General features: G+C 41.0%; 2 protein-coding genes and 1 long non-coding RNA gene across 5 annotated transcripts in view; 1 reads left to right on the forward strand and 2 right to left on the reverse strand.

The window, feature by feature from the left end:
• The window catches only part of CR2 (complement C3d receptor 2), a 76,523-nt gene extending 75,812 nt beyond the window's left edge, over positions 1-711 (reverse strand). For 2 of the 3 annotated variants that reach the window (XM_089514445.1, XM_089514446.1), the window contains exon 1: positions 464-607. In XM_089514445.1, the coding sequence (XP_089370571.1) occupies positions 464-524 (61 nt within the window). In that variant the 5' untranslated portion in view covers positions 525-607. Of the gene's footprint in view, positions 1-463 lie in introns of all 3 variants that reach the window. The other variant, XM_089514447.1, reaches the window with a different exon arrangement.
• Positions 1-21,860, forward strand: part of LOC149315944 (uncharacterized) — a 27,256-nt gene continuing 5,396 nt past the window's right edge. Inside the window, exons 1-3 of the long non-coding RNA XR_016280424.1 lie at positions 1-47; positions 8,998-9,154; positions 17,685-17,860. This is a non-coding gene — a long non-coding RNA (uncharacterized LOC149315944). The remainder of the gene's footprint in view (positions 48-8,997; positions 9,155-17,684; positions 17,861-21,860) is intronic.
• The window catches only part of LOC149315945 (zona pellucida sperm-binding protein 3 receptor-like), a 20,150-nt gene continuing 6,788 nt past the window's right edge, over positions 8,499-21,860 (reverse strand). The window contains exons 4-11 of the mRNA XM_089514455.1: positions 19,653-19,738; positions 18,345-18,545; positions 16,366-16,548; positions 16,162-16,251; positions 12,837-12,887; positions 12,031-12,075; positions 11,059-11,088; positions 8,499-8,906 (exon numbers count right to left, since the gene is read on the reverse strand). Of these exons, the coding sequence (XP_089370581.1) occupies positions 8,863-8,906; positions 11,059-11,088; positions 12,031-12,075; positions 12,837-12,887; positions 16,162-16,251; positions 16,366-16,548; positions 18,345-18,545; positions 19,653-19,738 (730 nt within the window). The 3' untranslated portion in view covers positions 8,499-8,862. The remainder of the gene's footprint in view (positions 8,907-11,058; positions 11,089-12,030; positions 12,076-12,836; positions 12,888-16,161; positions 16,252-16,365; positions 16,549-18,344; positions 18,546-19,652; positions 19,739-21,860) is intronic.

Raw genomic sequence — 21,860 nt, forward strand, 5'->3', positions numbered from 1 at the left:
CTGGTTTGGATTTACACTGAAATTTGCTCTTAACTTCTGCCTCACAGGTATATTTGAAGCAGGAGATCTTGAGTATGCTCTGAAACCCAGGACTCTCATTGAATCGGTAATATATAATTAGGCATTATGATTATTGATAACCACAGATGATTTAAATAACTTGGAAAAAAGATGATTTAATCTTTAAAAGATTAATTTTAAAGTCTTTATCATCTTTTTTCAAGTTATATAAACAATTTTTTCAAGTTATTTAAGATTTCCCATACTGTGGCTCAACCATTAACCAAAACACACTGCTACATAAATAATAATCCAGTTTGAGAGCGCTTAAACTGGGCCTTGGGCTCAGCGCTAGGGAATCCTGGGAATTGTAGTTTGTTGTGGCACCAGAGCTCTCCATGGCCTTGGCTGCACCAAAGGCTGAGAGAGTGTGACTGGGCTAAAGTCAAGGGACAGTACTTACCCCGAATGAGGGAAAGGAGCGGGAAAAGGACAAAAAGCGTCGGGCTCCGGCGGGAGATCATGGCCCCAAGCGATGAAGGCTCCCCAGAAAGGGAGGGAGGGAGGAAAGGGGCGGAGGGGGGAAATGGAGTCCGGGGAGGACAGAAATGGCAGCTAGGCCTCTTGGTTCCTTGGAGGAAAAAGCCAGGAATCGCCTCAGGAAAGAAAGAGAGAAAGAGAAAGATCGCACCCCGAGGGCTGCTTTCTGAGGAGATAAAAGCTCATTTCCCGCCTTCTTCCGACCCTCCAGTCCAGACCTTATATATAATATGTCCTCGTTGCTAGGCTCCAGGCATATTTCCCCCTCGTTTTCGGGAATCTGGAAGGGCAGCCCCTTGCCTTCAGCCCCACCCGAAGCACATTAGTCATTGCTGCTGCTTTTCCTAGCAGAAACATGAGTTACAATACTGCATCCACACTGCAGAAATAATAGCCCAGTTTCAGACCGCTTTAACTGCCCTGGCTCAATGCTAGGGAATCCTGGGAACTGTAGTATTGTGAGACTTTTAGCCCTCTCTGTCAGGGAGAGCTCTGTAGCCATAATAAACTATAATTCCCAGGATTCCCTAGCACTGAGCCCAGGGCCCAGTTAAATTGGGATCAAACTGGATAATTATTTCTGCATTGGGTTTTGGACTCTATGGCATGTTTGTTCAGTTTGTTTTTGCCTTTCTCTTTCCCCTGAGGCTGAGAGAGTGTGACTTCCCAAGGCTCCCAGTGGGTTTCATATAGCCATGCGATTCTAGGCTGCATCAACAGAAGTATAGTGTCTAGATCAGGGGAAGTAATAGTGCCACTCTATTCTTCTTTGGTCAGGCCTCATCTGGAATACTGTGTTTCTAGCACCACAACTCAAAAAGGACATTGAGAAACCGGAGCGTGTCCAAAGGAGAGCGACTAAAATGGTGAAGGGTCTGGAAACCATGCCCTATGGGGATATTTAGCCTGGAGAAGAGATGATTAAGAAGTGATATGATAGCCCTGTTTAAATACTTGAACGGATGTCATATTGAGGAGGGAGCTAGCTTGTTTTCTGCTGCTCCAGAGACTAGGACCCAGAACAATGGATGCAAGCTCCAGGAAAAGAGATTCCACCTCAACATTAGGAGGAACCTCCTGACAGTAAGGGCTGTTTGACAGTGGAACAAACTCCCTCGGAGTGCAGTGGAATCTCCTTCTTTGGAGGTCTTTAAGCAGAGGCTGGATGGACATCTGTCGGGATGCTTTGATTGGGATTTCCTGCATGGCAGAATGGGGTTGGACTGGATGGCCCTAGTGGTCTCTTCCAACTCTATGATTCTGTGTTGACACCTCATTTATCTCTCTGGTAGGCATTCCCCTCTATTCCCAGGGTGACCAGATGTCTTCCTTTTCCTTCTGTCCAGGAGGCATTTCAAAATGTCTTCCATTCTAAGCATGAGTAAGAAGCATGAATCTACACTTAGATTGGTGTTTTTATCTTTATATTTTGTAATGTCCTACATTTTGCAGTGCCTTGTCCTCCTTTCTGGTTAAGACATCTGGTCACCCTGTCTATTCCCCCCCCCCCTTCCCATATTTTGACTGAACACAGACAGATATTTGCAAAGAATTGGAGTTACTGTTGAGGTCTGCAACAAAATGTTGCATTGTGGGATAGTGCTATTCTAGAATTAGCCTCTTTAAATCAGTCTCAGGTTGCATCTGCACTGCAGAAATAATCCAGTTTCACACCACTTTAACCGTCATGGATTAATGCTATGGAATTCTGGGAACCATAGTTTGTTGTGGCATCTGAGCTCTCTGACAGAGAAGGCAAAATATCTCATGAAACTACAATTCCCAGAATTCCATAGCATGTAGCCATGACAGTTAAAGTGGTGTCAAACTGGATTATTTCTGCAGCGTGGATGCAGCCTATGTTCTCTGTGATTTTCTCTCCTCTCACCCAGAACGTCAGCCTTAGATGGCCACCAAAGATAAGAATGGTCATCCCTCAAAGATTGTTTACAGGATTTAAGTTGTCTTTATTTTCTAAAGGAAATAAATAAAAATGTACACTACTTTTAGAAACTTTAGTGTTACTGTGCTCCCTTTTGTGCACTGATGCTGTAATTGTGGCTAAATAATCAACATTGCTTACAACTAGATCACTGCAAATGCTGGGAATGGTTATTTACTTCCATGAGGTCATAGCGATCTGTGTGGCTGCCATTTGCAACATCAGTGAAACCTGTTCCAAATGATTGCTGAAAGGACAAGGTTCCCCAGTCTTTCAGTTCTGGTTAGTATTGAACCAGCTATGAAGGATGATACCATATGGGTATGCTTACTTGACCCCTCTGGACATGAGACCTGAAATGAGTGGGGATAGCCATAAAATTAATCATATCTCCATGTGGGAAGAAATGCCATCTTTGAAATCATCCTGAGCAGTTCTTCTTTCTTTCATTTTCCAATGAAGGAGGAGTTCTTTCTCTGGTTCTCTTCTCTCCTTCTTTGTTTCTTCTTTTTACTTCTTACTTTGTGGTTGTTTGAATCAAGACGAGACTGCCTCACATTTTAATATCTGTACAGCTTTTAGGAGTCAGTGTTGAGTAGTGATATGAGTGCTGGACTAGGACTCTGCAATTGGAATCCCTGTATAGTCTTGGGCAAGTCAGCCTCAGGGGAAGCCAATGGCAAATCTCCTTTGAAAAATTATTGCCAAGAAACCCCCATGATAGGTTTGTCTCAGGTCGCCATAAGTCAGAAATAACTTGAAGGCACACAACAACAGCAGCAGCAGCAGCAATAGCAGCAGCAACAACAACAACAACATGGCCAATGACGTCCCCTAGGCGGCCCTGGGCAAACCACACTCTCTCAGCTTTATATAAAGGCAGTGGGTAAGTTTCACTAAAGAAATCGTCTCAAGAAAATGCTAGGATAGGGTCACCATAAGTCGGAATTAACTCAAAGGCACATAACATCAACAGCTCTTAGAAATGTTTAAACCCTTTCCAAGTATTAAATATGATATTTCGGCTGAGAGATCTCTGGGTGTTTCTCAGAGGAATGAAGGAAGATTATTGTGAAATGTCAGTAGAATTAACTATTTGTACTTCTCATCTCTTAATACAGCACAAATCACTGATTTAGGAACCGTTCTCTCAAGATAAGTGTTATTTTCCATTCCCACTTTCTACAGGAATCTTTTGGGATTTTTAGAGCATTGACATGCTGTATTGCCCATTCTGAAATAGTCAAAGGTTTCTATGGAACTCTTTTTCCCGATTGTATGAAAAGGCATGTTTCCTCAGCTCTATGAGTCAATGCAGCTTACAAGAATTAAAGCAGGCACACATAAATGTTTGCTTTACTAAAAACATACCAAAGATCAACTATAGGGAGGAATCCTGCATGTCTGACAGGCACGTGTGACAGACATCTTAGGGACCTCTCGGTTACTTTGGTAGGTTTTTATAGATGATGTCCATGCAGAGTCCACCTAACTACAGAATAATAGCTGGGCATGGGATGATCTCCCTGCTTTTTAATAAAATGGAAGTGGCTGTGTTCTGGGGACTTTGTCACTCATGAGGCCTATTCAGGCATGTGTAGAATTTTGGTAATTGTACAGTGAAGAATTTGGACTTTGCAGTGATCAAAAAAGTGAGTAGTGATTGCATAACTCCCCAGTGGGGTTCTTGCCATAAGTAAATGACCAATAGTATTAAAAGAAATTTGAAAGGCCACTCATTAAAAAACAAACATCTCAACATATTATTAAAATCTCTTCCCCTATAAGCAGTCATTTCTTTGGTGCCAAAAGGACTGCATAGCGAGGCTAGTCTAGCCTCCCCCAGGAAGGCAGTGCCAAAGCCTAGGTCCACCAAGAAATCCTTCTCCTAGGCTCCCACCAGATGAGCCTGGGAGGCTGGTGCGAGAGAGAGAGAGAGAGAGAGAGAGAGAGAGAGAGAGAAGGGTTTCCCCTAAGGATCTCAAAAAAACAGGCCAGTTCATAAGGGTCCTTCAGATATCATAGAATAGAGCCAAGCCATATATAAGGCTGTAAATCGTGCCTCCAGAATTGTGAAAAGAGTGAAAAACTGATGCAAGTCACACTCCTGCTGATTTAGATTTATATTCCAAGCGTCCTTGCTTGGAATAGTGTGTGTGGTATAGTAAGAGGATATTGAAAAGGGGCAAGGCAGGGGCAGGTACAGCGGTTGAAAAGAACATAGGAATCCCAGCTACACTGTATGTATATCTAGCAGATTTCTAAATTTGTAAAGCACCAGCCCCCAAATTATAAACATTATTACTTCATCTGTGACTGCAGACAGCTGGGTGGGAGAGGAAACAAAACCCTATCATCATCTTGTGACTCAGCTGGCTTACATTATGTAGTACAGGAAAGAATTCTTTCAGAAAAAACTCCAGCTATCTACATTTTTGCAGTGTCAGACTGCATAATAACCCCACCCATGTACTGGACAGGATTGTCAGGGGACAGAGAGTATAATAACAAAGTGAAAAGCACAATATTGTGGGAAAAAGTGAATAAGTTTATGGAAATTTGCAGATACTGTACAAAGGATGTTGGAATGGAAAGTACATAAGAGACAGATATTTTCAGTTTAAAGGAAGGGAGGTGTTTTTATGTTTTAATCAGTATTTTTTCTTTCTTTTTTATGATGTTTTGATGTTATGTTTTGTAAAACGTAAGATGTTGTAAGATGTATGTTTGTATATGTTGTTTTTAATCAATAAAATTTATTTTAAAAAAATTTGTATACTTAAACAGTGTGTGTGAATGTATAGATGAGGCATTGCAATTAAATATGTATCCATTCTTCTACTTGATGTACCTTTCCATAAAATCACATTTCAAAATTAATTTAATATTGTCAGTTTAGAACTTGGAGGCCTAATGATAAGCTCAGGGTTCATATTTTGATCTCATCTATTTTCTGTCTCATAGGGAAAATAAATGGAAGTCCGGATGGGAAACATATTTAGTATTGGTCGGTAAAGGACTTTGTGATTATTCTCTTTGTTTCTGTGGAACATGTCACTTGCATTCTTTCACCAAACTCACACCACTAAGCCAAGAATGGAAGCTTAATTTAAATGAGAGAAGAAGGAGAGAGAAGAATATAGATTTTATCGATTTTATTAATCTTGGGGACATATTTGCATGCTAGGGTGTCTGTTAGCAATGCTTTCTTGGTTAAATCACAGGTTCTCTGACAAGCAACAAAGAAATGGGCTTATCTGACCCATTTCTGGTTTTTATTTCTCTACTTCTCTAAGCCTCCTTCTAGTATGCCGAGTGCTTTCTAGGTGCTGGAGTGCTGGTTTGGTTCCATCACATTCCCAGTTTGCCTGGTGCTGGACTGTTTCACAAACAGAACATGGAGTTCCAACACAGATCCAAAATATACTGCAGAAATAATACAGTTTGAGACAGCTTTAACTGCCCTGGCTCAATGCTAGGGAATTCTGGGATCCGTAGTTTTGTGTGACATTTAGCCTTCTCTGCCAGGTTGCTATGGTGCCATAATAAACTAAGAAAATATTGTTCCCTCTGCTGAACAAAGTTAACACAAACAAGCTAACTGACACTGACAGATTTTTAAAGTACAAAGCCAGCTGTCTACAAAAACATTGTGCTTGCTAAGATATTATTCATTTAGAACAACATTCAGTAAGGAAGTAGTGCCTTCTCCTCTCCCAGGCTAGCACTCTAAGCCCAGGGTGTGACTTGAGCTCAGGTATGAAATACTAGTATTGCAGGAAATATTCATTCAAAACATTATTTTATACTCAGAAAGAATCATTGAACAAGGTGCACACTCCTGGTGATTTCTTTTTCAGGCTGTTTTTACTAGCCTTTCCTCTGATCAATTGGCTAAGGTGGGCAAAAATGGTGTGTAGCATACTAGGTCATTCCTGTTGTTATTTGATTCCTTATATTTGTTTTAAACTAATACATAACTTCTTCACATGCTGGAACTAATCTCTAAAATTATACCATACTTTTCCCCACAAGAAAGTGAGTTGTTAAAAGTGGCTTTAAATATTTGACAATATTTTAGAAGTTGTTATAAAGACAGTTTTATGTAGTTACGAAATGTAATGAAGTCAAGGGATAAGATGGTAGATTGTGCAGCATAATCCTCTGCAATTAAATGTAAAACCACGCACTAATGTTTTCTTCAGTATTGTTGTTGTTATTGCTGTTGCTGCTGCCGCTACTGCTATGTGCCTTCAAATAATTTCTGACTTATGGCGACCCTTATGGTTTCCTTGACAAGATTTCTTCAAAGGAGGTTTGTTTTTTGGAGCATTAATGGTATGGGAAGAGGACGCTCGTGTGCACGTGTGACTGGCCAGAAACAGATTTTACTGCACATCAAAGCACCCTCCAGAAAGCCCAATTCCGTTCTGTTGCGCCAAGCCATCCTCCTTCAATGCTGATGGGCACCATTTTGCTTGGTCAGAAGGCTTCCAACCAGAACATTTCACGTGCCTCAGCACTGAAGGAGGACAGCTTGGTGCAACGGAACGGAACCGGGCCTTTTGGAGGATGCTTTGATGTGCGGTAAAATCCGTTACTGGCCGGTCATGCGCGCACACGAGCGTCCTCTTCCCGTACCCTTAAGGTTCCAAAAAATGAGTGTGATAAAGTCCTGAGAGTGTGTGACTTGGCCAAGCTCACCCAGTGAGTTTCCATGGCTGAATGGGGATTTGAACCCTGGTTTCTCAGAGTCCTAGTCTGACATTGAAACCACTACACCACTCTGTCTCTTTTCTTCAGTGTACTCAGTGGGAAAGTAATGTATTTCTTTTAAAAACTACAGTAATGATAACTAATGATAGTTAGTATCCTAATTCCTTAGAGCTATACCTGTAACTAAACTCTTTCAAAAGTGGTTTCTAAGCGCTGAGCATTCCAGCTCCACCCTAACTTGAAATATGTCTTGTGGCTTGTGATAGTGGCAGAATGTTTGTTCCGAGTATTGAGAAATAGCTTGCTTATCTTAGATCAAAATTTCCTGGCTGCACATAGTTCTTGTGAAAAGGTAGTTTGATGTGTAGGAGAGCACCAGTCCAGATGGCAAACAAAAAAATGTTGTTGACCTGAAAATACCAGTAGAGATCTTAGAAATTCTTGACTGCCTTCTTCCAAGATAAAGGAGAAGGGAGTCTACCCTGCTATCTTGTTTGATATTGAAACTCTATTATTGGGAACGTTAACTTAGCAGGGGGAGAGGCAGGGAGTGGTCAGGCAAAAGCAAACTGCTGCAGCCTCTCCTATCTTGTGCATAGTTCCCCATTAATAACTTTTGCCATCTTGATCACACTCTGGTATTGCTTGGTCACATATGCCCCAGTTTTCATCTTTGATATGTTTGAGCATATGATAATGCCATTGTCTATACCAGCCTTGACTCTGGCATAGATCACTTATTTGTCATTAGTTTCAGTGGGAACCTGAAACCTCCATAGAACAACACTAAAGTTTTGCCCTACACAGAGGTGTCGCCTTTACTCCAGGTGACGGATCGCAAGTTAGGAAAAGCTTAAATATAGCCAAGGTGGCATAGCAGAAACAGAGACAGACCCAGACTATGCTAATGTCAGAGGGTGAGAAAATCCATGTGTGTGTTTTAGTCTGTAGTCCCTTAAGCTTAACTACACACCACCATCCCTAGATTGGTTTAGCACCCATGCTGTTTCAGACTTGCTGCATGGCTAACTAACATAGATGAACTCTATCCATTTTTGAAGTGATACAGTAGTTTAATTGCTTTTTGTTGAATAGTGATAAAAGTTTACATGAATAAAATGTTATTCTGGTTTGCATAGTAATAGTAAGCATTGTTGCATAATGCCTTTTCAACAAATATATACATATTTAAAATAGCATATTTAAATATAACAAAACAATTATAATGCATTGCAATAAAACATTAACAATATGTAAACAAAATTCTTAAAATTATTATTTTATGAAACAAATGGCTAAATGATATATAAACAATAATTCAGGGGTGGGCAATGTGTGATCCTCTTGAAGTTGCGGCTTCCAGCAACCTTCATCATTGGCTATGCAAGCTAGAGGTGATGGGAGCTACAATCGCACAACATGGAGGACTTCACTTTGCCCACTCTTTCTGTAAAGGGTCAGGGTAAAAAATTGGAATGGTTATTGCCTTGTTGTCAGGTCATGTTGTAGCTTTCCAAGGAGTGAAGACAACATATGCCCCTTTCTGTTTTAACATGAAATGTTCTTTTTTAAATTATTTTAAGATTTTTTTGTTTTTGTTTTGCTTTACGGCAGAAATTCAAGATTGCTTCATTTTTCTTCCTTTATCTTCTCTTCACACAAAACTATACAGTAAGAATCAAAAGAACCAGAATAAGGCTCAATTTTCCTATGAAAAGAAAAAAAATATTTTAATTCATATACATAAATTTAATGGTAAAGAATTTCAGTAATTATTTCCTTTTGTTTATTTTCTTCAGACAGGAAGAAAAAGGAGAAAAACACACCAACCTCCTCCCATATATCTTGAGTCTCCCTTATCAAAAATGTTTGGGAGCAGAAGTGCTTTGGATTTCAGAATATTTACATATAAATAATTTAGCACACGCTATCATGAATTGCAAGCCACTGACACAGGTATGGTTCCTCCACTTGTAGACTATTGAGGGGTGTTTCTCCTATACCTGTTGGTCTGAATCTGTTTGGATTTGTGTGGGTCACCTAGGTTCCCAAGGTTGCAAAACTCAGTTTTATCCAATAGTCAGATCAACATATATACAGTATTCCCTTTAAGTATTCTTAAACTTTGATCTATCAGGAAATTAACAGGAATCAAGTTGCAGATTTTATACAGTGGCCCCTCAATATCCTCTGGAGTTTGGTTCCAGGATTGCCTGTGGATACCAAACTCTGTGGATGCTCAAGTCCTATTAAATACAGTGGCACAGTAAAATGGTATCCCTTATATAAAATGGCAAAACAAGGTTTGCTTTTTGGAATTTACATATTTTAAAAATATTTTGAAGCCGTGGATGCTTGAATCCATGGATTAAAAAATCCATGGATATGGAGGGCTGATTGTACAGTACTAACATTTATTCTAGTAACACAAATAGCACAGCTATACAGCTGACATAGACCTTGAATCACTCTAGACATGTTACACCTCTACAAGAATTATATAGTGAAGTATTACACCCCCTCTCCTAGCATGTGTCTAACCTTATCTCTACATTGGCATTAGGCTGGGTATTAAATAATGAACTTCGTCAAGAAAGTAATATCTTGTCACATATAGGATTTTGGATTATCAGCAGTTTGGTTGGCAGCAGTAGCAGAGTTCGACCAGTTTGCTGAGAGCAAATTCTGGCCCTTTGCTGCTCAAAGGGCTGCTATTTTATCCCTCTCCAGCCTTTTTTTAGCCAACCAGTTGGAAAATATACACTCCTCCCCTGCTTTCTCATCGAATCAAAAGAGGGATCTGAGGTGTCATCCTTATTCTGCTTATTCCAGCCAATGTATATTGAAGCTTATTTTCTTCCCCAGCCTACTGGTGTTTCCTTTTCTTGTGTACAGATGCAAAGGTATTTTGCTGGCTAGTAACTTTGCACTGTCAGGATTGTTATTAAAAGTCAGTTATTGCCTTCATCTTATCTTTGTTTATACTTAGGCTGGCTCCCTTCCTGGAGCTAACATGCTTTTACTTTCATAATATGCTACTCTACAATACATTTCTACAGCTCCAAAACATAAATAAGGCAAACAGAACTCTTAAAAAGCAGCAGTCTGTTATACTGCTTCTTCCGATACAGAGTGCAGCCTCAGTAGATAGACATTTTTATATTCCAGATGGGGGTAAGGATCAAAATGCAAAATGTTTCATCATAGTGACAGATGCTCAACCATTATTTTCAGCTGACATGTACAGATTTTAATGGTGGTATTTAACAGCAATACAAAAGTCACTGCTGGGCTCACCATCATTAAAGTCTTAATAACCATCTTTGCTAAAGTCTACTTGTCTTCTCCCTATGAAACTTTTTGCTAGTACCTTTTGCAAATTTGGTGGTAAATACACTATAATTAGTGTAACTAATTACACTATAATTACTGGGAAAGGTACTAAATGAACTATTGTCATTGTGAGTCAACAGCAAATTAAAATTAATTTAAGCACATTTAAGATCCGTTTCTATATACATATAAAGCTAATTGTTTTCAAAGAAGCAGATTTTTATTTGTTAACAGTGAATGGGGATATGTGGGATTTTATTAGTTAACAATGAATTTTAGCTTTCCAAATACTAATTAAACAACTATGAGTGAAGAGAATTTTTGTTAATGAAATTTAAATATAAAAGATCAAAAGAGGAAAGTAGTCCACTTTTCACTCCCCCCCCCATTAAAAAATCTAGTAAGTAAATATCCCTTCTCTATAAGCCACATCTTGGACATAAAGTGTTCTACTCTCCTTTTTGTCAAGCACCAAAGAACAAGATTAAGAGCAGCATATTGAAATATCTCATTCTAGAATCACCTACCAGCAACAATTGCCACGCTGTTGTTATTTCCTAAAAGATAAGAGAGAAAAATGAGAAGATGGAATTCAAGTTTCAAATAACAAGGAACACCAGTAGTGTTGACAGTTCAGGATAGTCCTAGGAGGATATGTAACTTTATAGCTACTGAGTATTGTAAGTTGAACTTGCGCAGAACTTTCAAAGTTGATACAGTACTTGGAAAAAATAACTGTCCCCACCAGCTTCTTCATCTTCCACTGCATACTATAAAGAGCAGGAGAAAAACTTGAAGGAGCTTTGATTGCAGTATTGTGTCCCCAGCAGATCTTGGAAAACTTACATTTTGGGACTCTACTCCCAGAATCCTCCATGGCCATGTTGGTTGAAGGATTTCTGGGAGTTGTCGTTAAAAAAAACACTCCAAGCTGTGATTTTCCTCAGTAATAAACAACTGTTGTGTACTTTTCCCTTTCGTAGAATACAAGGAATGAAGGCCATAGAAGCAGGGTTGAATACTATGGCTGCATCTGCACTGCAGTATTAATCCAGTTTGATATCACTTTAACTGCCATGACTTAATGCTATGGAACTCTGGGAATTGTAGATTTCTGTCAGAGAGCTCTCGTGCCATAACAAATTACAATTCCCAGAATTTCATAGCATTGAGCCATGGCAGTTAAAGTGTCAACCTGGATTATTTCTGTATTGCAGATGCAGCCCTAGGAGACTGTCTTATACTGTACTTTCCTTCTCACCCAGTACAAAAGGGCTGAAAAGAAAGATTCTTCTGTCATTCATAAAACATTGGCAGTTGTCCCTGTCTCTAACTTGCTTCTTAAGATCTCAGATGGTGTGTTCCCATTTTCAGCCCCGAAAAAGCACACATTTGCCCCCCCCCAAAAAAAAACCCTGTCCTAAAAAAACCTAAGAAACCTTGTGTTGCTATTAGGGTAACAATTGGTGGTTACCACTGCCAGCAATATTTATCTTTACCAGATTCTCCCTTAGTAACTGTTCCACTAGGATTCCGTGTAGGTCCTGCATGAAAAAGAAACGTATAAAACATTGCTTTGCAATTTATGAAAAGATGTATAGATTTTTAAAAAATAAAAGTAACTATTTGACTGGATAAATCAGGGGTAGGCAACCTGCAGCCCACGGGCCAGATGCGGCTTGGCGAGGTCTTGGGACCGGCCCCAGCCCGGTCCTGCCACTGATTGCCGCCGGGGCCTTTGGCCTCTCACGCGAGGGGCATGGTGGGGCAATTGTCTATAGAAGCCTCAAAAACATGCATTTATCTTAACATTTTTTAAAAAATCAGCCATTTTTTTCGCATGTCCTCCATTTTTTATAAAAGTGTCCTCCATTTGAAAAGTTTGTCCTACATTTGTCCTGGTTTATTTGTTTATTTAATTTTTTTTAAAAAAAATATTTAATTATTTATTTTTGGGCTTCGGCCCCCCAGTTGTCTGAGGGACAGCAACCCGGCCCCCGGCTCAAAAAGGTTGCCTACCTCTGGGATAAAGCGAGAGTCCCCATGAACAGAAAAACATTCTGTAAGTTACAGAAATTCAGACAAACCCATACAGCACTAGAGGGCCCTCTCCGGTCTACCACAGCAACATAATATTAAGGAAAGAAATACAAGAAAACATTGCAAAGAAATTATCCAGTGGTACAACATGCAAAGTAGTTTTAAAAGTAGTTATAAATTGCTCTGAAAATTTCTATTATAACATTTCAGTAATAAGCGAACACAATGCTGTAAATACAGAAAGCTTTTTTGTTTGTTTGTTTACCGCTGCTGAATATTTCTTTTGTTGTCTTTATGGTTGGCTGTATGGTTACCCCTGTGGAAGAAGAAACAAATTTTGAATTTCAGATGCAAGCAACAAATGCATTTACAACTTCTTTCAACTTTCCAGAGTTCTAGTGTTCATGGGAGACTCACATCAACTTTGTTCTTCCGCTGTGTTTGGGAAGTACAAATACTTTTAAATTAGCTTTGTGCCTGCATATAAACAGCCCAGTGCCAGGGTGGGACTGTGCCAAAGTAAAAAAGTTAAAGTGCAGCAACTCCATTGGATGTAATTATACAATACACAAACCAGACGGACCAACCATTTAAAATATTACTTTAAAACAAAGAGTAAAAACAGTACAGCACCATTAAAAAAAACCCTTCTCTTATTAACAATTGATTCTCAATGGCTTAACCTGTCACTGAAAAGACAGCAAGGAAGGAACCCTCCCAATCTCTCTAGGGAGTTTCAAAGCAAGGGAACAGCCACACAAAAGGTCCTCCCTTATGTTCCCACCCATTCACATCTGTGAAGACCATAGGATAGAGAGATGTGCCTCCCCTGATGATCTTAGGGCTAAAACAGGCCCATATGGGAAGCTATGGCCCTTTAAATAGCATAGACTGATTATTATAAATTGTTCTGGATTTTATCCTGTTATTTTTGGATTATTCTGTTGTGCATGCTACATTGGATACAGTATTTGTTAATATAAAGTTACATAGAAGTGTTTGGAAAAATAAATAAATAAATAAATAAATAAATAAATAAATAAATAAATGTATTGTGGACATTGAACTACAATGCACAATTTTGTTTGTTTTGCATACCTTATTTTATTTCTGGACATATCAAAAAGATGAAGTTAATTATGAATATCATTGAAGGACTCCCTCTTCCATAGAAATTCCTTTCAGGATTCCATTCCATGCCTGCAGTTTCACCAGGCACTGCCTACACACATTCAAACCAATCATATAGCTTTCAGGGCAACAAACTTCCTATATATATTATTTTTAAAAGTTGCAACCAGAACAAATTTAAGTAAATAAAACAAAGGTTGACATGGTGGTCTGTGAGGGAAAAAACAAAATCCACCATTGGCCAATACTTTTCTTAGGACCAACCAAAATGCTAAAATAGTATTGCCTTGCAAATTGTTCAGCTTAAATAGGAAGATAAAATTCCAGAACAAACAGGCATACAGTTACATTTACTAGCCAGAAACTAGAGCTAAGGTTGTTGTGCAAAACTGGGCCAATACAGATCTGTTTTTTTCCCTTCTGTTACTAAATGTGGGGAAATTGTTCCTTCTTCATTAACATGCTGAATTTCAGACTTCACGTACAATAATAAATGTACATATATGCCTTTTCACTACATTGTTGGGGGTACAGCAGGTAAAAGAATTATCTTTCAAGATAATTAGTCTACATTACAGAAATCTCATGAACCAAAGGCCTAGTCGCATAGGTCCTTGTGTATGAGAGCAGTATACTTGTGTTTCTCAAACTGCTTCCCATGTCACACTACAGTACTTTGAAAAGTAAAGAGAATCTCAAATGCAAGTTTACTGTTCCAAGGGGAAAATGACAGTCCCCAAATGTAGCCAGGCACAGTTTTAGGATCTTCAAGAACTCCAGGTCCCCTCTTACTTCTGCTTGAGCTGAATGGGAACCTCAGTGGCCATCTTTCCCAACTGCCATCACCCACTGATTTCAAACCCCTTGCAGAGCAATACAATGGGATGCTGCTGGAGATCATCTTGCTCTGTGCTTCCCACCCCTGTCTCTACAAAGCAAAGGCACCTGAAAGTGTTTGAAAGACAGGAGCCTATAAAGGAATTTTTATTCTAAGCAGCAATCCACATTAGCAAAAGGATGCTTATTTACATGACGTCACCCTCCTTCAGGCAATACTTGCAAGTTAGTTGCAAAGTTGCTAAAACAGTCTAAGCTATTTATCCAGAGTTGAAAAATAAACATAATTTCCTGACATGCTTAGCTAAAGACATTCCACTATGCTACTCAGATATATATGAGATCTGGACTCCTTGATGTTCATGGGGGTAGCAAGGAATCTGGATGTTTTTATCCAATCTTAACCAGTTTCCCTGGGGCTAGGGATGCCATATCCCGCCTGGGGGCGGGACTTTCCCGGTTTGGGGTGGGTCTGCACGGTCCCGCCCCGGTTTGGCCCCGCCCCGGGACACCCCCCCTGCGACGGACGCCAAGCAGGGAAAGGAGCATCGCATGAGCGAAGCCCGTTCCCTGCTTGGCCTCCTCCGCCGAGGGAGGCGGCCTGGCTCTGCTCCCTCTTTCCCGGCCTGTGTGAAGGCCAAGCCTCCACAGAGGCCGGGAAAGGGAGGGGGCCGCCCGCGATCACTGCGATCGCGGCAATCGCGGGCGCTCTCCTCCCTCTTTCCAGGCCTCTGTGAAGGCCAAGCCTCCATAGAGGCCGGGAAAGGGAGGGGGCCGCCCGCGATCGCGGCGATCGCGGGCGCTCTCCTCCCACTTTCCAGGCCTCTGTGAAGGCCAAGCCTCCACTGAGGCTGGGAAAGGGAGCGGATTCCTTCTCCGCTTGGGCTCCGTGAACGGAGCCCAAGCGGAGAAGGAATCCTCGCTGAGCGGAGGGATTCTTTTCCCCTTGAACTCTGTTGGCAAAAACGGAGTCCAAGGGGAAAAGAATGCCTCCCTGGGGGCGGATTCCTTCTCCGCTTGGGCTCCGTGAATGGAGCCCAAGCGCAGAAGGAATCCTCCCCTCAGCGAGGCTCTTTTTCAAATGTAGGACCCCAAAAAAATAGGTCCTACATTTGAAAATTTTGTCCTACATTTGTCCCGGTTTGGAGGCCCTGACTAATGGCAACCCTACCTGGGGTGTTACAGAAGCCCCCTGCCCCCATAGCATCTCTTTTGTTCTTAGTTAGGCTCTTGCCTCCTGGTCACCTGAGGCTTTTTATATCTTGACTTCCAAGCATCTGGGAGCTTTTCCCAAGCTGGCCATCTCACTGGTCAGTTGATTTTCATGATCTCTAATGCTCTTTTGATGCTGACCTTCAATGAAATGTAACTCTAAACTCAGCACTGCACTAACCATTTGTTACCTGGAGGGAAGACTGTTCGCTCAACTGTGCTTCCCAGATAATGGGAGAAGCCCCATTATAACAGGATCTCAGTCTGAAAAACATAGCTGAAACAGAAGGCAGAGCAGCATACTAAATAAGATAATTTGGTTGTGCTTTGGAATATTACATTTATTCCAAAGCAAAATACTTTGCATCCTCTCACTCAATTCTTGTAAGTAGTTCCAAGATGTAACTCACCTGAAGTCTCATTCTTCTTATCTCCTTCTGGATGAACCGTGGGGGTGGAGGTGGGAGTGGAAGTGGAGGTGGAGGGGGTGGTCAAAGTATCTGGCCAAACAGAAGGAAAAAGGAATGTGATTTCTTTAGCTTTCTAGAAATAGGCTGTTCAGCATCAAAGCACCACATAACACTTCTGAAATCTATGTATAGTAAAACACCTACCCTTAACACATGTTGGAAGTTCAGGGTGCCACATGTTGTCAGCCCCACATTTTACAAACTCAATTCCCACCATAGTGTAGCCAGCATCACATACAAACTGTAGGACATGCTCATATTGGTATGAAGGCTGAAATCCAGTTGTCAGCTTTCCATTTTGAATCTGTGGTCTGCTACACTGGACCACTGGAAAGAGAAGAGGAACACGAAGAAAAGGTTTCTTCCCAATCAGTATCTGGAACATTGTATGCGAGGACCTCTAAAACAATCCTTATGCAGTTATGATGAAATACAGTGAACCATGCCTTCTTTTCTTTAAAAAACCTGCACAGAACAACATCAAAACAGACACAGAAAAACCAGTTCCATATCATCTTCAAGTAACTAGTATCTCAACAACATTTTGCTTGCTGTTTTATATGTCTCTAGGTGATTTTATAATCTTAAAAGTTTGGTGGAGGGTTATGTTTGACCATGGCATCTGGGATGCCAGACTTGCATTCCGAGGTGAAGAAGCAAGTATTCTCTTTATAAATACATGTGTAATGGAATAATAAATGAAACACATGTATATAACAGTTTTTAAGTTAAATTCCACTAGCACTTGAAACACCTGGATTTTTAACAGTCAGGTAACAGACATCTTCACAAGTCCACTCACTGAAGTACTGGAAAAACCCCAATTTACAAAACCTCTAACAAAGAAATTCACTTTTTACAAGGTCTTTTTTATATTTGCTCATCTCCACCCCCCATGTCTTGGCTTCTATCTAATGACAAGCTTTTTAGCTGCAACATTTGGGGGGATGGTGAAGGAGGGCTGGAGAAATACAGACTTTTGGTACTGAATAAAAGCAGATTGTCTGCAGAAAACAGTGCAGTAAATTTTAAAATGGGAAAGAATAGGATTCTATTCTAGACAATTCTCCTAAAACCATGTGTGCTTCCCCATAGCAGGCAAGATAAACCGCAGCTGCCTCCAGAATCCCTTACTGAGAATATTCAAACAACAAAACAGAGGGAAAATGGGACAACAAATGACCTTGCCTCACCAGCTGTCTCCAGTGTGTTAAAAAAGCAGCATAGATTGATAGATAAATCATAAGGAAATTGGAGGCTGGTGAAAGAAGAAGCAAAAACCCACATAATTCCTGGATGCATTTTAGAGAAAGCCTTCCTGAAGTGGTTCCTAAAATGATGTTTTTGTTTGTTTATGCAAGTCTTACATGATAGTCCTGACTGTTTCCTTTCACATACATATATTGTTTAGTTCTGAAACTGTGCTGTTTTGTGATGGAGGAATTTATATCTCTTCTTTCCAGGTGATTTCTAACTGGTACCATACTTTCTGTTAAAGAAGTAACACCAAGAAACACTTTTTGCTGCTTCTTTGGCACAGCCAATGTAAGCACTGTGTCAAAGATACCGCCCGCGTGGGGGAGGCATCCGGGTAGCCAGCGTGCAGACATCACGCTCCTGAGCCCGGCTCCTTATACTGGTATGTGGATGCCCTTACTCTGTATTGCCATTAAAATATGCTCCTACAGTGTGCACATGCAAGTTAATATGTTTTCCATCTGTGCAGACAGTTTGTGTGCGTGTGTATGTTCTTTTTTGCTGGGAGGGGTTATTTTAATTATTTCATCCCAAAGTAGGAATTACTTTGTTTCCGTACTGTTTTTTCAGAAAGGAGGGAGCCAAAAACAACTCCATCCCACCTCACCCCCGAATCTACAACAATATTGATTATTCCTCTAAATTTACCTTTGATACTAAAGGAAGGTAAACATCTCAATTATACTTATTATCCCTTCTTCTTCAAGCACAGGCTAGTAAGGCCCAAAGGAAAGAAATAAAGCAATTGCATCTGAATTTTGTCACTCACATAGCAGGAGGGGAGGGGAGAGGGGGGACACCAGAGACCAGAGGATACATTCTTCCAGAAATGAATCATTTTACAAAAGAACAAGAATTTCCATCACCTTTACATTCAGGTGGAAGTCTATCCCACGTTCCAGTTATGCCATCTTCTGCAACTATACAGATAATGCTTGAATCTCCAATAAGGGAAAAGTCTTTATCACAAGTGTATGTTATCACTGTGCCAACTGTATAGTGATCTAAGGATTCATCCCCACTATGTGATCCATTGGCAATTGTGGGAGGGCGCTCACAAGGGATTCCTGGGGAACAGAATCAACATTAACAGTCCAGATACACAATTATGGCTGAAGTTATGTTTCGTTCACTGAAGCAAGTGAGATTATCACATGGGGAAAAGAAGTGGTTTGAAGAGGTACAGTCGTGCAATTCCACCAAATGCTTTCAAACAGAATCCATTTAGATAATTGTGCACTTGAAATAATATTGCAATAGCGTTTTGCACATAACTGCAAATGAATTGTTAGTATATTGCTATTGATCATTTTGCGCATGCGTGGCATATCAGTGCAACTGTGCATGTCTGCTAATCATGTTCCCAGACTGTAAAGAAAAAAGACAGCAACATAAAATTTATAACTTCAACACATTGTTTTAATCAATTTTTAACTTAATTGTGCCCTACAGCTCAAAAGAAGACTGAAATCCACTGTAAAACCAATCCTGGAAATGAAAATGGATTGAGACCATCGTAATATATTATGGATATCCCAAGTTGCTTTTTCAATAGCGGTAATGCAGCATGATTGACTTCCACACTCTCAATTGTGCTTGATTCCTGTTATCATGAATGAATTTATGGGAGTTCCCCATAAATGAAATGTTGCTCTCTACTGCTGCTGTGGCTTTGGATTTTGCGCTATGTCGTGTGATAATACAATTGCACAATTGTACTCTTCAAACCACTTTTTTCCCCTCCTGTGATAATCTTCATTGTCTCAACAATGTACGGTTTGGGATACTTTCTACTGCCAGAAGCAGTAAAGTCATCATTGAATCCCAGCAGGAACAGTAAGACTCAGGAGCATCACTAGGAGTGCATGAGGAGAACATACTGCACCAAGTGACACCCTTGAGGAGGCGTGTGAGACCACTGCTCCCCAAACATTTGCCTTTTGGCCAAAACAGACTTTGGCACTCCCCTGTGTCCCTTTAAAATGCTTTAAAAATTTAAATTTTATACTTGAATGTGGGTAACAAAAGGCAAAGGTAAATATGAAAGGAGATACGAAATATGGAAGTCCATAGTTATTTTTTCACTGTTCTAATTATGGACATATTAAATACTTGCAGTAAGAGAGTTATACTGAAATGCATTGAGACAAATAATTCAAAGGAACAGATCTTACGTTCACATAATGGAGGGGGTTTATTCCATTCAACCTTGTTGCCATATAAAGTACAACGGGCAGTCTCTGCACCTATTAACCTGTACCTAAGAAAAGAGAAATCTTAGATTTTAGTGCACTGGAAATAAACAAAGAGGGTGCAAATGCAAGGCATCTTGTAGTGGATAGATTTCATTCATTGAGATCATTTACAGTCCACCCTGCTGTGTTATAATTCCCAGTGCCTCTTACAGAAACATTATATAGCTCAAAAACATTAAGCAAAACACAGAACATGTCACAAGGATTTTATCAAGGTGGAACACAGACAGAGGTGCTGAAAAAGATGGTGAAGGGAATGGAAACCAAGCCATATGAAGAACACTTCAGAGAACTGGGTATGTTTAGTTAGAAGAAGAGTCAACTGACATATATCACATTTTAATACTTGAAAGGCTGCCCTTTGATAGGCAAAGTGAGGTGTTTTTTTTTCTGTTGCTCCAGATGCAGTACCAAAACCAAGAGTCCGTAGGGGAATTTTATTATTGTTTTTATTAGCTCAAATATTGCAAGAGGGGCTGGCTACGTGAGCCCACCGAAATCGCCCTCCTGATATGTATACGGAGTAGACCAGGGGATCCCAGTAAATAAAGCTGAGGCGGATATTAATAACTAGATGTCTAATTTATTGAAATAGGGGGAAAACACATGTGTTGCACATACAGTCACACACACACTCAGGACTCAGGAAAATTAGGGTTGGAAAATAGGAACAGATTTCAGGCGTTACTAATGGAGATGCTTATCAGAATGTAGACTCCCTCCGGGGAGCGAATGGGGTGTAGGACAGTGAGACAAGTCCGCTCCGCAGCCTGGGGTTGAGCAGAAATGCCGGCTACCAAAACAGAGGTCTGACTGACGTGGAGTAAGTAGACCTTGAAAATGGCGCGCTGAGCAGCCAAAGTGGGGACTTTTTATAGGCCAAATCTGGCCTGAGGCAAAGAGGCTGGCTTGGCCGAAACAAAGGTGTTCTAAAGATTTTCTTTTCACCTGGGTGTCTGCTTTAGATAGTATAAAGGCTTTATGCCACTCAGACAATAGGTTCGAGGAGGAGGTTGATAGCTTCAGGGAAGGCAATCCTTTCACTCTTCCCAGCTTTGAGATAATCCCTTCATGCGACTTCCCCGGACCCTCTGAGATGTTAATATGGGTGTGTGGGCGGGGCCGGCGCAGCAGGTTGCATGGTGGGAGAAAAATGGATGGAACTCCTTTCCACGTGGGAAACAAACTTTCCTCCAGTACCGAATTGCAGCAACAATAACGCCTTTATTGGCAACAAACAAGGTAACAACCAAACACGCAAAGAAAAGAAGTGTCTATAAGTTCCCTCTTTAGCAAGTCGCCTGAGGCAAGTCTCCAGTGGTCTCTTCGTCCTGGTCCAGGGCGTACTCCCCGCCTCGCCTTCCACCCGCGTGTTTCTCCAAGGCTTCTCTATCCGCCTTTTCCCAATCTTGGGGTCTTGGGCCTTGTTCCCAGGCTTCTCCCTTCGGGTCCCACCATTCACCCTCGAGACTCCCTTGGTCCCGTCGACGTCAGTCACCTTCTCCGGGGTAGGTAAAGTCCCCTTCTACTCGAGGGTCGACCAGCCTAACAGTCTCATGTGGGCCTGGCCTCTGAGGGCTGGCTTTACCTGCCAGAGAGACGGGCCTTCCCACTCTCTGGGGACTTTGAATTACCTTTCCTCCTCTTAACTCGACCGCCTCACCGCGTCCCCCTCTTCCGCGCCTTCTCCCTCTCCCCGTGCAAGCTGTCTCCTCCTTCCTTATATTCTCTGGACGGCACGCCCTCTGCTCCTCTGGCTCCTCCTCCTGGGGTTCTTTCCTCATTTCCTCCACCTGGTCCTCCTTAGCCCTCCCAACTCTCCCAGTCTCTACTTCCACCTTACTACAGAGTGCTCCCTCAGGGGAGGTGTACATGTCCTCTCGCTTTGCCAGTAATGGAGGACAGGCTGCTAGAGTTCATCCAGGGGTCATTAAGGGTTAGCATTGATTCCAAAATTTATATGGAGCAGCATGGGTAACAATGGATTCAAACTGTAAGCAAGGAGATACTAACTAAACATTAGGAAGAAATTCCTGGGAGTAACAGCTGTTTCACAGTGGGACAGAGTATCTTGGAAGCTGGTGGACTTCTGAAAAACTCATAGGAACTTTTTAGCTGTGAATTCTT

Source organism: Sceloporus occidentalis, unplaced genomic scaffold (genome assembly GCF_023333645.1).
Source record: "Sceloporus occidentalis isolate IW3139 unplaced genomic scaffold, rSceOcc1.0.p SCAF_3, whole genome shotgun sequence".
Lineage (NCBI taxonomy): Eukaryota > Metazoa > Chordata > Lepidosauria > Squamata > Phrynosomatidae > Sceloporus > Sceloporus occidentalis.